The sequence below is a fragment of the Cebus imitator genome, unplaced genomic scaffold, assembly GCF_001604975.1.
Source record: "Cebus imitator isolate Cc_AM_T3 unplaced genomic scaffold, Cebus_imitator-1.0 Scaffold127, whole genome shotgun sequence".
NCBI lineage: Eukaryota > Metazoa > Chordata > Mammalia > Primates > Cebidae > Cebus > Cebus imitator.
In genome coordinates this window covers 1,131,917-1,147,442 of record NW_016107442.1, presented here as the reverse complement: position 1 = coordinate 1,147,442, position 15,526 = coordinate 1,131,917, and the positions used below count along the sequence as shown (strand labels likewise).

The following is a 15,526-nucleotide window of genomic DNA, read 5'->3' as shown; positions in this document are numbered from 1 at the left end:
TGCATTTCCATGAAGCAGGAGAAGGTTGATGTACATACAGACAGTGGCCATGAAAAACATCCACATCAACTAGTCAGCCCATGAGGGGACTCTCTTGGTGACACTGACACCATTAACCTCAGATACTAAGTCAGAGCCACACTGACCTCAGAGAGTCTCACAGTACATCCAGTTGAGAAGGCCTTCTGTTGCATTTTATTTTTATTTGTTGAGTCGGAGTTTCATTCATTGCCCAGGCTAGAGTGCAGTGATATGATCTCAGCTCACTGCAACATCTGTCACCCAGATTGAAGTGATTCTCCTGCCTCTGCCTCCCGAGTAGCTGGGATTACAGGCTCCCACCACCATACCCAGCTAATTTTTTGTATTTGTAGTAGAGACGGGGTTTCATCATGTTGACCAGGTTGATCTTGAACTTCTGACCTCTGGTGATCTGACTGCCTTGGCCTCCCAAAATGCTGGGATTACAGGTGTGAGCCACCATGCCTGGCCAGCATTATAGGATGATGCTGATTTCTGGCCTGTCATGGATGAGAGATACATATAGATATGTGACCAATAATAATCTTATATAAAATGTACCATTATTTTAAGTCATACAAATAATAAGTAAACTGGAAGAACATCAGTTGCTCATATTTTTCAATTAATTTTCAGGTCCTGTGGATGTCAACATTCTAGCTAAATGTAACCCCTGCCTATCAAATCCATGTAAAAATGATGGCACATGTAATAGTGATCCAGTTGACTTTTACCGATGCACCTGTCCATATGGTTTCAAGGTAAGTAGAAGCAATTTAAGAGTCACAGTTTGACAACATAACTTCTCTTGGTGCGCCTTTAGTATTTTATGGTGCTTTCTCTATGTGTGAAGAACTAGTTTATTTACATTCAACTTTACTTGACCCTTCTTCTCCAGGGGCAGGACTGTGATGTCCCAATTCATGCCTGCATCAGTAACCCATGTAAACATGGGGGAACTTGCCACTTAAAAGAAGGAGAAGATGGATTCTGGTAGGTCATTAGTCTATGATCATCTGTATCTGAAGCATTGGAGCAAGGATAACTAACCCAACATGATTTTCCTTTTCAAATCAAAGAGCAGTATTTTTCAAAGAATGGCAGAGAAAGGGCAGTATGTATTCATCCCTCTCAGAGATATTGCAATATAAAAAAAAAACAATGGAAACTCTACAATATTCTCAGCTCAGGATGCTACAAAACCAAAAATAATTTAAAAACATACACATACACATGATTAATCAGGTCAGATTAGGGCAAGACAAAATATTAATATTGGCTCCATTATACTAATTAATATCCAGCTAGTCCCCTACTGCTAGTCATATATTCATCTGTTGTTCTGCTTACTGCTTTAACAGATAGTGTGTAATAAGACATAAGTCCCACTAAAACAGAAAATTAATGATTTATTTCCAAGACACCATATAAGTATACATGTGAACGATTTTAATCTGAAGTTATTTAATCATATGGCACAATTACTTTAGATGTACTTCATGAATTATGAACTGGAGCTCTTTATTAAATGACACTAATAATGTCACATTAGAATGCTAATATACTACTAAAACTGGTTAGAATTTCACTTTTTAGAAGAAATAGACTTCACTTCTACATTCTGTTATGAAGTTGTTTCTTATTTATCTAGACTTTACTTAAAAATTATTCAATACATACTCAAGATTGTTTTATGCTGGGGGAAAATTGTATTATTAAGACAAAGAGAGCATTCACATTCTGTAAATGCAAGGAAGACAAAATTTTATTTTCAGATTCATTGTTGTTTCAAGATATCAAGGACATTATACATATGTTAGTAGATGATGTTGTAATTTTAAAAATTAGAACCAGTTCCTCTTTATTTATGAGCAAAGAAGCCTGATTTATTTCATTAGAGCATGACTCAAGATTAAGATACCTAGGGCAGTGGAATAAAACTGCCTGTGTTTTAGACCTGCAAATGTAGTGGGTGTATTGATTTTGAGACCATGGAGCCATTTGCCTTCTTGCAACCAGCTAAATTTTATTTTTTGAATGGTTTCTGCTTTGGTGGATATTATCTTAAATTGATGTTTACAACATGTCATTTAAAGGCATTTAAAAAATCAATTTCTGGTAGTTAAAAGCTCTATGGCTGTATGGTTGATGAGTGTAATTATGCCTTTTTCAATATTTACACCACATGATTTTAAAATGCAGCATAAAAGACGTTTTTGACCTTTTCTTCCTCTGGCATTCAGGTGTATTTGTGCTGATGGATTTGAAGGAGAAAATTGTGAAGTCAACATTGATGATTGTGAAGATAATGACTGTGAAAATAATTCTACATGTGTCGATGGCATTAATAACTACACATGCCTTTGCCCACCTGAGTATACAGGTACAAAGAACAGGAAATATTTTGCCTTCAATCAGTATATATCTGTTTGAAAGCATCATTGGAGCTATGTTATATATGTTTAGTAAATCATATTATTATTTGACAGATGGTAAGCATTTTGAAAACCAGATGTAATGTAAATAACATAAGGACTTAAAGATAGTTTCAGCTAACCAAATAAAAGACCCAGCAATCTCTGTTCAAACATATGCGTCTATTATAAACCATGCTATCCAGTAATAAAAGAAGCTAAAGCTATTGTGCTAAAGCTTTTAGTCCCACAATTCAATGGCATTTTTGTGCAAACTATTTTCCCTGTGCAAACCAACCCCCAGTACCCATGTGAAAAGAGGACTTTTATTTAATAGCCACAACATAATTAAGCATTTGAGATAATTCATATTTATACTTATGTCTTCAGTAATGAGTGTTTGCCTCTAGTAACCCGTGTCCTTCAAAATAAAAGTCAGGAAGATATTGAGCACTTTGGATAGTGTTACGAGACTGTCACCTTTTTTCTAACACTTTGTTTCTTTGGATGGCACATCTCATTAGACTATTAATTGCTAAATTTCCTCCCTATTCAAACCAATTTGCTGTAAAGTCAGCATCAAGCTTATGACTTGTCTTTTTCCTTTAATAAATCACTTAACATTGACAAAGGAAAAACAAGAATTTTGCACATTTTATTTGTAAGAAAAAATGAAGAAGTAATTTTGGTCATTCTATTCAAAGTTACCATTTTCATTCTTGGTGCATTTCATTAATTATATCTATTTTTGTGTAATTTAATACATAGCAAGAAAATCAAAGGAAGAAATGACTATACAGGTCACTGGAGTTAACATCTCCCAACATGAAAGATGAGCATACATCTGTATAATTAAATTTTCCCAGGGATTTGTTGGAAAATTGTTAAAATTGAAGCTTTTATGGAATACCCTAACTACTAGGCACCTTTCTTGATGGGAAAATCCTAGGTCGAATAATGAGGCTCTGTTCTGGCAACCCAGATCTGTTTGAGTGCCTCTGAAGCTGCCTTTTCCAGGATCTTATTTTTATTTTTTGGCACCAGTAAAACACCTGATGTCATATAAAGCAGTAATAACACACTAAGTTTCCATTAGAAATTTGAACATGCTGTATTACCAAGTGTTCTAGTACATATATACAGCCCTTAGACTGCTTAGTGGGCAGAATTTTAGCGTTCTTTGATATTTTACATAAACAAAGGATAACAAGTACATTCAATATGCACGTTTCTAGAGTGTCTGGAAAGAACGTAGGTGTTATGTAGCTTTGACTTTCACATTAATGTTACCAATATTATCACACCTCAGAAACTTGACAGTAGCCTGTGACCACAAATCCTAGAACCCTTTCAGCTATCCTGAGAATTTAACTTCATTGGATGGGCTAATGTAGACTTGTCCAAGAAGCCCAATATTTGCACTAACATCTGCTACCTCGTACCTTCTTAGGATAGAATAACTCTCTTTTTCCATCATTTTTCTGATTGTTATTGAAAGGGCTTAAGAACCTAGTTAATTTTGGAGGCCTCCTTGAACCAACCCACTCCACCAGACAAATTGGACCCAAACATTTCAAGCAAACTTTGCCTAACCAAAACCTTCCTAAGCACAGAACTAGGAAGAATCTTTCCTGATGAAAACCTAAACTTGGGAGCACAGCTGCAATCAGGTTCTATATGTCTTCTTGACAATAAAATTTCTAGAATGTGGTGGAGGACTCTTTTGAGTTGGTTTGGAGGGGTCCTCCTGCTTTGGCTTTAGATTTGCTATTCCTTATTCCTATCCATTTATTTTGAGTCTGTCTTACCTGCTCACCCTTCATTTCCCCAGCTCCCTCCCTACACCTACCTGCTCCTCTTGAACACACATTTTCTCCAATTCTGAGTGTCAGTTCAGAGAAGTTTCCTTGGAGAAGTATTATTATGAAGCCTCACTTCCCCAACTATGTCAGATCTCTTTCTTTGAAACATGTCATAAATACCTAAAACTTAGCCAAACCATTCGTTAGCCAAAATGTGATATCAATAAAACCTGTCATGTGGGAATTTGCCATGACTATCTGTTAAGAGCCATTTGGCTCTCCACAAGAACTGGGACTGTTTTAGTCTTTTTACTTATAATTATTGCAAATGTCAGTTTGACTTAATCTGGGCAAAGGATCAAGAAAAATACTAAACAGAAAGCGCACGGTATACAGAACATGAAGATACTACCATTTTATCTTTGGATTGGGTATTGGGGACCATGAAGAATTTGACAATTTGGCATGAGAGAAGCTATCTAAATGGGGAAAATTCATAACTCATCTATTAATTGTAGTATTTTTGTGCACACGTGAAATGAGCTCATTTACAAAATTTCAAACAACCATCTGCAGATTTTGAAATCATTGACACCTAAGTGACCTTTAATTATGGGGAAGTATGAGTGAGGCTCTAGAGTTTTATATCCTGCTTCATCCAAGTCTGCAGTCAAGGTGGAATTTTCTGATAATGTGATTATATGGTTTTAAATTTAAGTTTGGGATCTGATTAATGAGCATGAGATCTGAGAGCAGAAGCCCTGCTGTGTTCAGGGAATATAATAATATTGTCAGTGTTTAAAAATCATCCTCGTAACAAGTTGATTTTTCCTTTGAAAATGTTTTACACTATATCCCAAAGGCATACAATGAGAAGTGAACTCTGTAGAGAATTAATAGGAACAAACAATGCTTTACAGAAAAAAATCTTGTAAATTATTATTGTGACAGTTTTTGTATTCGACACCTATGTCAAGAATCAGAACAGACATAATGTCAATGAAACAAATTCAGAGATCTGAGAGAGATCTGACAGAGAAGTTATGATGTGATGAGCAGGTTACAAAACATGACTAGAAATATTCAAAATAAAATGAGCCACCATCGGGGAATTTATTAAGCTTTATTTAAGCCCCGTGTGACCAAAATATCACAGAAGTAGTTACTGACTTGTTAGAGGAGAAAATTCTCTGCTGTTTTCTGCTCCAGGGATTGACAGCGTAAACTGTAGGGACAAATACCGTTTTCCTATTGTCTAAATCTTGCTGTGACTTCACCACCCGAATCACCAAAACCATTCTCCATACACTCCACTTCATCATTTGTCCTTTCCGTTGCATAGCCCATGACTGCTGATTGCTAGTATATTTTAGACAACAGTAAATTAAAATCCCTATGATATTAAGAAAGTAGGACTTCAGAATTGTTAAACAAATAATTTTAAAATTAAATCTAAAGTTTTAATTTTAGCTTGAGAGGTTTTGTTAGTTTTGATTTTGTTTTTGTTACCTTGGTTTTTTAAAATCATGATCATCTTCTTTCTAGAGACAAGACATTTCTTGGAGCTAAATTTCCAAGGAATTCCTGAAATGACATAAACCTAAAACCTATAAAAATAAGAACTATAAATATGGCACCCCTGCTTTTTTTTTAATGGACACCTTTTTTCAGTCTCTAGTGTTATCTTAGGTGTTTAACTGAAATATCTGCTTTTGTATATTTCCCAACAGTCAGAACCCTGGATCAGCTATATCAAGACTGTGTGTCTTAATTAACTCTTGTTCTTACAGGATCGCATACAAGTATGGCACAGATGATCACATTTTAAGCCCTCCTTTCACTTAATAGGATTACTTAAATTCCGTAAAATGAAGGTCTCCAGGCAAAATGTAAAGCCTTAGAACACATTTTGTGGGCAATATTCAGACCACTTAGTTTTCCATTTTGTACCCATTTTCTCTTTGTTTTCCGAATCTCTGATGCCCATGCACAAGCCATTCAGTGTCCATCTTAGACAGTAAAGCTGCTGGTTGTTCCATCCCCTGGTTTAGACGCAGACCTCTAGCTCCCTGTGATGGCATTTACCTTTTGCTTCATTTTCTCCATGTTTGTGTGTGTGGCCCGGCTGTAGGTAAGAAATCTAAGCCTTGCTTCAGTTCGCTTGCCCACCCCTGCTTCTCTGTTGTTAATGCTGCGCATTGGCTTCCTGTGCTCTGCTGTTGTATCGCAATGTAAAAAGTCTTTTGTCTCTTCTGTCTTTGTCGCTGCCAGCTGCTAATCTGAATGAGGTGGAAAAAGGTTAGTTGCCTTTTAAATCTATTATGATTTTCATTTTAGTCTCCCTCTTTCTTATAAAGTTACATAGATTTCACTGTGTGTACACGGTAAAAAGGAATGTTGACAAAAAATAAAATCAGAAAACAATATGTCAAATCAGTCATTCAGATCTTTATGCATCGCTGTGCCAAACACTATAAAACGGGCCTCTGAAATGCACTTTGTCTATTGTCAGAAGATAATAGAAACTTTTTGAGTGGGAAGAAGGGGTGGCTAGAAAAAGGGACTAATATCTTTTTTTTTTAATTTTCTGCTTGTTTGTATGCTTTCGCTTTTGAAATATATCACAAACATGTATTATTTTTATGATGAAAAACATAGGTTATTTAGTATTGTAGATAAAGATGTAGATGGAAAAATTTTTATGTAAGAAAGACTGTTCCCTGGCTCTGAACAAGAAAGAAAGAAAAAAAAAAAGACTGTTCCCATAACCTTAAGCAAATATCTTCAGTAACATGAAACATGAAAAATATTAGATGTATACATTCATTGAAACACTTTATGAAATAAATATTTAAAGCCCCAGAAGTTGACCTATAAGCTCATGTTATAGGATGCTGTGACTACTAGGCAGTGTTTCAGCATTAAAAAAGCCATATTTAATCATTGACATCAGTATGATTTGCCCGCTCCCCAAATACATCAGGGCTCAAGAAAGTGAGTCATAGAATTATTAGAGTGATAGCCATGTCTGGGAAATCATCATGGAATATTTATGAAATTTTATCTTAAAAACTCAGCGTTTTAACTAATAATGTTGAATTTTTAATTATTCAGCTTACCAAAAGACTTCAAGTACCAAATGCAGGCACAGCATCCTAAAAGGAGCACAATGTGTGATTTTCTTGATAGTTCCAGTTGTATCTGAAGCATTTGAAGTCGGAGTATGGGGATAATAAAGAAGTTGTTATTATAGACTGGGCACAGTGGCTCACGCCTGTAATCCCAGCACTTTGAGAGGCCGAGGCAGGTGGATCCTTCGAGCCCAGGAGTTTGAGACCAGCCTGGGCAACATGGTGAAACCCCATCTCTACTAAAAATATATAACTGAGCCACGCATTGTGGCATGCGCTTATAGTCTCAGCTACTTGGGAGGCTGAGGCAGGAGAATCGCTTGAACCCAGGAGGCAGAGGTTGCAGTCAGCCGAGGTTGTTCCACTGCACCACAGCCTGGGAGACAGAGTGAGACTTGCTCTAAAAAAAAAAAAAAAAAAAAAAAAAAAAAAAAAAAAAAAGAAAATAAAAAAAAAAAAAAAAAAAAAAAAAAAAAGGGGGGGTTATTATATAGCTGGTCTCCCTGTCTTCTCTTGCTACGGGCTTCTTTTTCTTCTGTTGCATTGTTTGGATGATTTACGTGCTTGCTGACTTACTTTTACAGTGTGCAGAGTTAAGTTGAAAAACATGAAAAAAATGGTTCCATATTATAGAATATAACAATATAATATATGCTCTTCTCTGCGGATTAATGCATCTAATACCTTCCTGCGTCAAATGCCATCTTTTCTGTTTACAAGTAGCAAGAAGTTGATGGTCTGGGTCAGTGAGGTCTAAGGTCTGAGTCTATCTCAGAAACATAGTAGCAATTATTCCATCCCAGGAATATGTCCTTAAATTGTTGTGTATACTCTCAGAAACAATCTTGGCAGTCCAAGTGTTTTAAATCACCATGTGGTTTCCTGTGTTGACTAAATTTCATGCTTATGTTTATGAAAGATCTCTTTTATTTCCAAGAATTTGCTGCTGACTGGATTTGCTTTTAAAAGCAGTCAAATAATTCTCTACATTTTTAATTCAAACTTAATTGAAAATAGAATTTTCATTTTCTCTAACAACTGGGGAAATTTTTTTAAATAAAAAGACTGTATGTCGTTAGTGAATGCATTGTTAATTTAAAACAACTCTGTAGTTTATGTGAACAATGCAAACGTGGGCAAAAACTTTTATCAAACAATGATAAAGCACTTATTCAAGGATACACACCTTGTAAGTAGAGGCCCAGTTGCAAACTAATGTCTCATTGGCCCCAAAGCCTGTACTCTGAGGTGGGGCTTTTGTCTACACTCCGCTGGAGCCTGTCTCTTCTGCCTTGCAGCCTTCTTCCAGGCATGGCTTCTTTTCTATCTCATAATAGCTTATTTCTGATTCATGGTTGATGCCAAACAAGCTTTCCTTCTGCTCTCCTGCTGTCTCTTCAGCTCGACATGCACAATTGTCCTTATGTAAGGAAAGCTGTATCCACAAAATTCAAGTGCAACCAAGCCATCTATTTTATCTTGACATCAAAAAAGCACCGAATGAATGTCTGTACAACTAATGAATTAATTCCCTCCTGAGAACTAGGGTATCTTTCATCCCATAAGGCAGGTGGTTAGTTTGTGTAGGTAAGGGGAAAAGTTCAAGTATCTTATCCTTTCACAAATATTTATAAACTCTGGGATGTCTCCCAGTCTTTATTTTTCTTCTGTGAAACAGGAATAATGATATCTGTCATATCATTCACATAGACATTTGAGAATAACATGTAACCATGTATAGGAAAACACTTCAAACTGGTAAATGTCTATGCTCCAGAAATATCGAAGGCTGCCCTGCAAGACAGGTTGAAATTTTGCATCATTTAATTCCGACCATCATCACTACAGTGACATGGTTCAGATTTATGTGATGCCATTCCTCATGGCAGAAGAATTCTTACAATTCTTTATTCTAATTTTTCATAAAGAAAATTACCTAAGGTAAATTATGTATAGAATGGAAATTTCTCTCCCCATATTGTTCAGTATTTATGTTTTTATTATTATTGTTATTTAATTTTACTTTGTATGCTCACTTCATATAGAAAGATTTTATTTAGGGATAGGTCTGGTCCTCCTTGCCCCCGTATACAACTTTGAAACATAAGGAAATACAGAATGCTGAAGAGATCTTGGATTTAGCTGCTTTGGATTTGTAGGTTTTGTGTATATTTTTAGATTTTTGTGACCTCTTAATAACAGTGAGTTCCCTTAATTCTGCTTTGAGATGTGTAAGGTCTTTATATCAAGGTCGTTATAGTTGCAGATATACTTGTGAGCCTCAAATAAGGGAAACGTAAGTTGCTGTCTGTTTTTACTAGAGAGAGTACTTTGGCAGCCCAATAATATTATGTCATTTGTATTCATCCTCCAATCTTTCAAAGCTTTCTTAAATGCACATGAATTTCAAAAAACATTTTAAAGGTCTTGTTTGCTCTTTAGTGAATAGGCAGTGCCCATTGAGCCCAGAACAACAATTTAGTTTAACCAAGTCTTTTTCAAATTTGAATTTATTTATTTATTTTAAAAACGGAGTTAAATATTTTCTGAAGTTTCAGTGGCTGCTGGAATTGGCTATATTATTTAGCATCAGTGTTCCAATAAGGAAGCACTGAAAAACACTTCATTTTGTGTTTATTTGGAGAGGTTAAGGTTTTTTTTTTTTTATTAAATAATATGCCAGATGTTTATTGAGAAAATATCTTATGCAGGACACCATGCTAAGTATTGAAAGTGATACCAGAATCCATAAAACATTACCCTTGTCTACTGGGCAAACTCTTTGGCTTTGATTCTTTACTGCAAGGTCAGATCAGGTCAAATATTTCTCAGTATATAACCATCACTTTTCATACCCCAAGAACATTAATAATATAATATAGCTACTTTACTCAAGAAAAACACTCCTTCTGAATGGGAACACAGGCCAAGCTCTCTAACAGACTCAAGAAACTCATTTCATATCACTTAGAAAACAAAAATAGGAACCAAAAACTGATTTTCCTTCTTTGAAACATCTTAATATCTATATTTATAGCATATTTTCTTGAACCTTCCTATTTTGAATTATGACAAACTTGATCTCACGGGGCTGCTCTATGGCAGCATTCTGATGATGTACATGTCCCATTTTGCGTATATTTTACACAAAGAGAACATCTGTTAATGGCTAATGTGTCTTCAAGAATTCTGGGGCCCTCTGGTGAGTTCCCTATGTTTCTGCACCAAAAACTGGATTTAATTAAGTTTAGAAAAGTGCAGGAAGTCTAGATAGTTTACTTATTATATATTGAAGGTCAATTTATTATTTCCAATTGATGGGACACACTTCAGAGTAGTCAACACAAAAAAAGAAAGCATCAGATTATTAAAACAGGAATCTTCAGGAAGAGTTGGCTCTTTGAAAAAATAAGCAACAGAAACACCCTATGCACAGGAATTCTTTACTTACTGATGGAAATAAAGCCACTTATTGCTGTCTCCATTGTTGAGGATACGGAATATTCAGATTAGAGACTGGTCATCTGCCTGTGTTATTGTGTAATGGTGCCTGGGATTATAACCTTGAGTATGTAACAAATAGGGATGGCCTGGTTTAGCAAAAGAGGAGAAAATGTATATACTTTCATTTCAGGTCCAACTTAAGCTGCCCTGAGATGACTCCCATAATCTCATCAGCTATATCCACCCTGTGCTATAGGTCATCAATCTCTCTGCCACACTGCATGCTCTGTAGGAGGAAAGAGAATGTTTCTGTTTATATAAATAAAGAGCAAATGGAAAAACTTTTTAAAATCAGAATTGGATTGAATTTACAAAATTTGGAAATGAGAAACATTCGGGTCCATTCATCATAACCTTCCTCAAACATGCCACGTAAGTGCTGACAAGTGCAATTTCTTGATAATGGAGCTCATCCTCTTCATCCTCCATTGGAATGGTAATTGTGAGGCATAAAAATATAGTAGGGATAGCAGAAAGTCAACAGACTAACCATCTTGTCTAGCCTGCAATGGCATACCTCGGGCTAGCATCTCAGAACACAAATCTGCTACCAGTCTTTTAATTCTGTCTTTGCTTTTTTACGTTGTTCTTTATGTGATCTGGATCTCCATTAACATTTAAAAACCATTTGCCTGCAAGAAGCAATCAAATAAATGCTATCTTTCCAATTTTTTTTTAATCTAGCACCTACTTTGTGCCAGACAATTTACTTGTGAATACAGTGGGAATGGAGAGATACAAAAATATAGTAAAGGTATCCCATGCCCTCAAATAGCATACTTTTAAGAAATTAAATCATACTTATGTTATCCATTAGGTTGCTTATTTTGATATCTTCCTTTGCTGAGCTAAGTCAAAGAGAATAAAATTAGTACATTTATTCAAATCTTTCTTGAGTTGGACTGATTAAGTTTAGTACTAGAATTCTGGTCCAGGTATCCAGATTGCTGTCCTAAATTTCTTCTTCATTATTATCAATATTAATAATTACTTCTTATTAAACAGCTTGTTACAAGTTGTAGTAGGAATAAAAATGGGCTGCAGTATAAGCTCTAGTACCTTCATCACCTCTTTCTTACATCTCCGATATCCAGAAAGGACTTAGATTTTTATCTATTTCAAAGAGAATAATCTAATCTAGTTATATTAGCAGAAGGTAGCAACAGTAGCAAGAGTTATGTGTGCCAGCAACACCATGTCCTGTTATCTAAAATTATTTTGTTGTAGACATGCCCAACTTGAATTTAAAAAGCTAACTTTGGGGGAAATTAAATAGAGGTACTCAATATCCAGTTAGACTAAAACAAATTCATATTTTTAACAGTGATCTGAGTTAGAAAATTTCTGAAATCTTAATCTGGGGACAACTGACCCACCGTTTTGATAAGCAGGCTTTGAGGACTAAATAAGCCTAGATGAAACATCCCATTGCCCAGATTTCTTCACAGATAGAAAGCAATTAATAGTCCAGCCAAGGACAGGCACAGTGGCTTATGCCTGCAATCCCAGCATTTTGGGAGGCTGAGGCAGGTGGATCACGAGGTCAGGGGTTAGAGACCAACCTGGCCAACATGGTGAAACCTTGTCTCTACTAAAAATACAAAGAAAATTAGCCTGGCGTGGTGGCACACACCTGTAATCCCAGCTACTCCGGAGGCTGAGGCGGGAGAATTGCTCAAACCCAGGAGACAGAGGTTACAGTGAGCCAAGATTGCACCATTGCACTTCAGACTGGGTGACAGAGCAAGACTCTGTCTTGGGTTAAAAAAAACAAACAACAACAACAACAAAACAGTCCAGCCAACAATTAACAATTATTCAAAAATTTCCTCTCTGTAATTAACACAGCTTATTTAGCAAAGAGAACAAAGAAGCCATGTTAGTAGAAAAATAGTAGAAAATTAGATGTTGATCTTATTTCTCTAAATTTTCCATATAGTAACTTCTCCAGAGTAACGCTTTGTCATACTCGTCCTTCAATCATGTGCTAGATCTAGCACAAAAAGTTTCTCCCAAACATTGTATAATAAAAATTAAACTTGAAATCAGCTTTTGTTGGTTAAATAAAAAACCTCACTCTGACAGAGTACACATAAACTAATTATATTATAAGTAAATGTATTTTTAAACTATTCTTATTCATTTCAGGAAACATTTAATGTTAACTCCCATGGAACATATACTATCTTCAACATTCATTCATTTGTCAAAAAATTACTATAGTTAAGAATTTTCAACAATACTTAATGAGTTAAAGCAGTAGTTTTTAAGAAAAAGTACATTTAAGAAATTTGACAGTATGGGCAGGAAATGGAAATCAAGTGACATATCCTCCACTTGTGATGAGCTTTGATGTTATGACACAATGTAATTTTTTTTTTTTTTTTTTGAGATGAGTTTTGCTCTTTTGCCCAGGCTGGAGTGGAGTGGCATGATCTCAGTTCACTGCAACCTCCGCACACTCCTCAAGACCCATGTTCAAGCAATTCTCCTGCCTCAACCTCCCAAGTAGATGGGATTATGGGTGCACACCCCCACACCCAGCATATATATATATATGTATATATATATATATATATATATATATGCTGTGTGTATATATATATATATATATATATATATATATATATATGTACCTTCTGGCCCAGGTTGGAGTGCAGTGGCATGATCTCAGCTCATTGCAACCCCCACCTCCCAGGTTCTAGTGATTCTTGTGCCTGGTGTGCACCACCACATCCAGCTATTTTTTATATTTTTAGTAGAGACAGTGGTTTGCCATGTTGAGCTCAGGTGATCTATCCGCTTCAACCTCCCAGAGTGCTAGGATTACAGGCATGAGCCACTGCACCCAGCCAACACAGTATAAAGTAATAAAACGTTTTCAAGATGATGATTATTATTATTATTTGAGATGGAGTCTTACTCTGCTGTCAGGCTGAAGTGCAGTGGTGCAATCTTGACTCACTGCAACCTTCACCTCCTGGGTTCAAGTGATTCTCCTGCCTCAGCCTCCCAAGTAGCTTGGACTACAGGCACGTGCCACCACACCCAGCTAATTTTTGTATTTTTAGTAGAGATGATGTATTTTCACCATGTTGGCCAGGATGGTCTTGATCTCCTGACTTCATGATCCACCCACCTCGGCCTCCCAAAGTGCTGGTATTATAGGTGTGAGCCACCTTACCTGGCCTCAAAATTATTTTTATACTTAATGATAGCGTATTTATATATGGATGTGTATATATACATACATAACGATAGTATGTATATGGATGTCTACTTGTGTGTGTGTGTGTGTGTGTGTGTGTATATATACACACACACACAAGTAGTTAATAATTGCAGCTGTCATTCAAAGTTCAAGATCATTTCCAAACTTGCCATAAAGCTGATGACACAGGCATTGGACTCACTTTCTCTTCTTCTGCAAGACACAGTAGTCTATGTTTCTCTTGCCTTTGCCACCTCTAAGACCTTGAAGAGGAGAATTGTTGTTATTAATTAGATAGCCTGTCTTGCAAGCCCTAACTGCTAACACCAGCTCCCCTTGAACAGAGGAGTAAGTGATGATTGGACCCAGTCAATCACAACTCACAGCGCTTTGTGGAGAGGCTTCTGGGCACAGTGCAAATGTAGAGCTAATCCACACTACTGTGCTCCACTTACATCTTGAATCTGGAAGCACAGGGAGCCTTGTCCTGGGCCATTCCTTCTCCTCTGTGCACTGCTTATTACACACTGACTATTGGAGAGGCTCAGAGTCCCCAAAGAAAATGAGACAAAGGAGAGGACAGCCACATGAAATAAAATGAGAGGAAAGAGACATAAAAATGAAAAAAAAAAATAAAGGAAAAGGAAGAACTAGTAGCATAAGTTGAATGTTTTATTCCCCACTGTAAACCTCCAGTGATTTGAAATTTACTACCTTTATTGTTTTGCTAAGGCTTCCATAACAAATCACTGCAAACTGGAGGCTTAAACCACAGAGTTTATTGCCTTACAGCTCTGGAAGCTACAGATCTGAAATCAAGGTGTCCATGGTATGGATTCCTGTTGAGGATTGCTGTCTAGTGGAATTCTCCCTCTATGCCTGTTTTTCATATCATGTTCCCTCTATGCCTGTATTTCTTGGTATCCAGGTTCCCCTTTTTGATAACACTAGCCACATTGGATTAGGGCCTATCCTAATGACTTATTTTAACTTGATTTCCTCAGTAAAAACTCTATCTCAATATAAGGTCACATTCTGAGGAACTAAAGAATTCAAACATACCAGTTTTTTGTTTGTTTTTTTGAGGGGCACAATTGAATCCTCAATACCACATCACTGTATTTTAATCTCTGTGTTTGCACTAGAAAACCTGGTCTTCCTCCATGGTCTTTACGTCACCAAAAGGTAATTCCCAACTTACATGCCCAAATCATAGACATCCTAGACAACTCCCTCTCTCTTTCCCCATGTGCTTATCCATCCATCACAAAGTGGCATCTTATTTCACTCCCTAACCACTGCTTTGGGCCATGTATACCTCCACCTCACCCCTACCCTGCATAAGGGGTCACCTCTCAAGTGCACTTGTATCCCACTTATGCAATTTACCATCCTCCATTGAAGACAGAGTGTTTTCTTTTTTTTTCTCTTCTTCTTTTTTTT

General features: G+C 36.4%; 1 protein-coding gene across 12 annotated transcripts in view; it reads left to right on the top strand.

Moving 5' to 3' along the window:
* The window catches only part of SLIT2 (slit guidance ligand 2), a 377,791-nt gene that overhangs the window by 321,224 nt on the left and 41,041 nt on the right, over window positions 1–15,526 (top strand). For 6 of the 12 annotated variants that reach the window (XM_037742766.1, XM_037742770.1, XM_037742771.1 and 3 more), the window contains 4 exons: window positions 658–782; window positions 920–1,014; window positions 2,265–2,404; window positions 6,509–6,535. In XM_037742766.1, the coding sequence (XP_037598694.1) occupies window positions 658–782; window positions 920–1,014; window positions 2,265–2,404; window positions 6,509–6,535 (387 nt within the window). The remainder of the gene's footprint in view (window positions 1–657; window positions 783–919; window positions 1,015–2,264; window positions 2,405–6,508; window positions 6,536–15,526) is intronic. The other 6 variants (XM_017540559.1, XM_017540557.1, XM_017540558.1 and 3 more) reach the window with 1 other exon arrangement.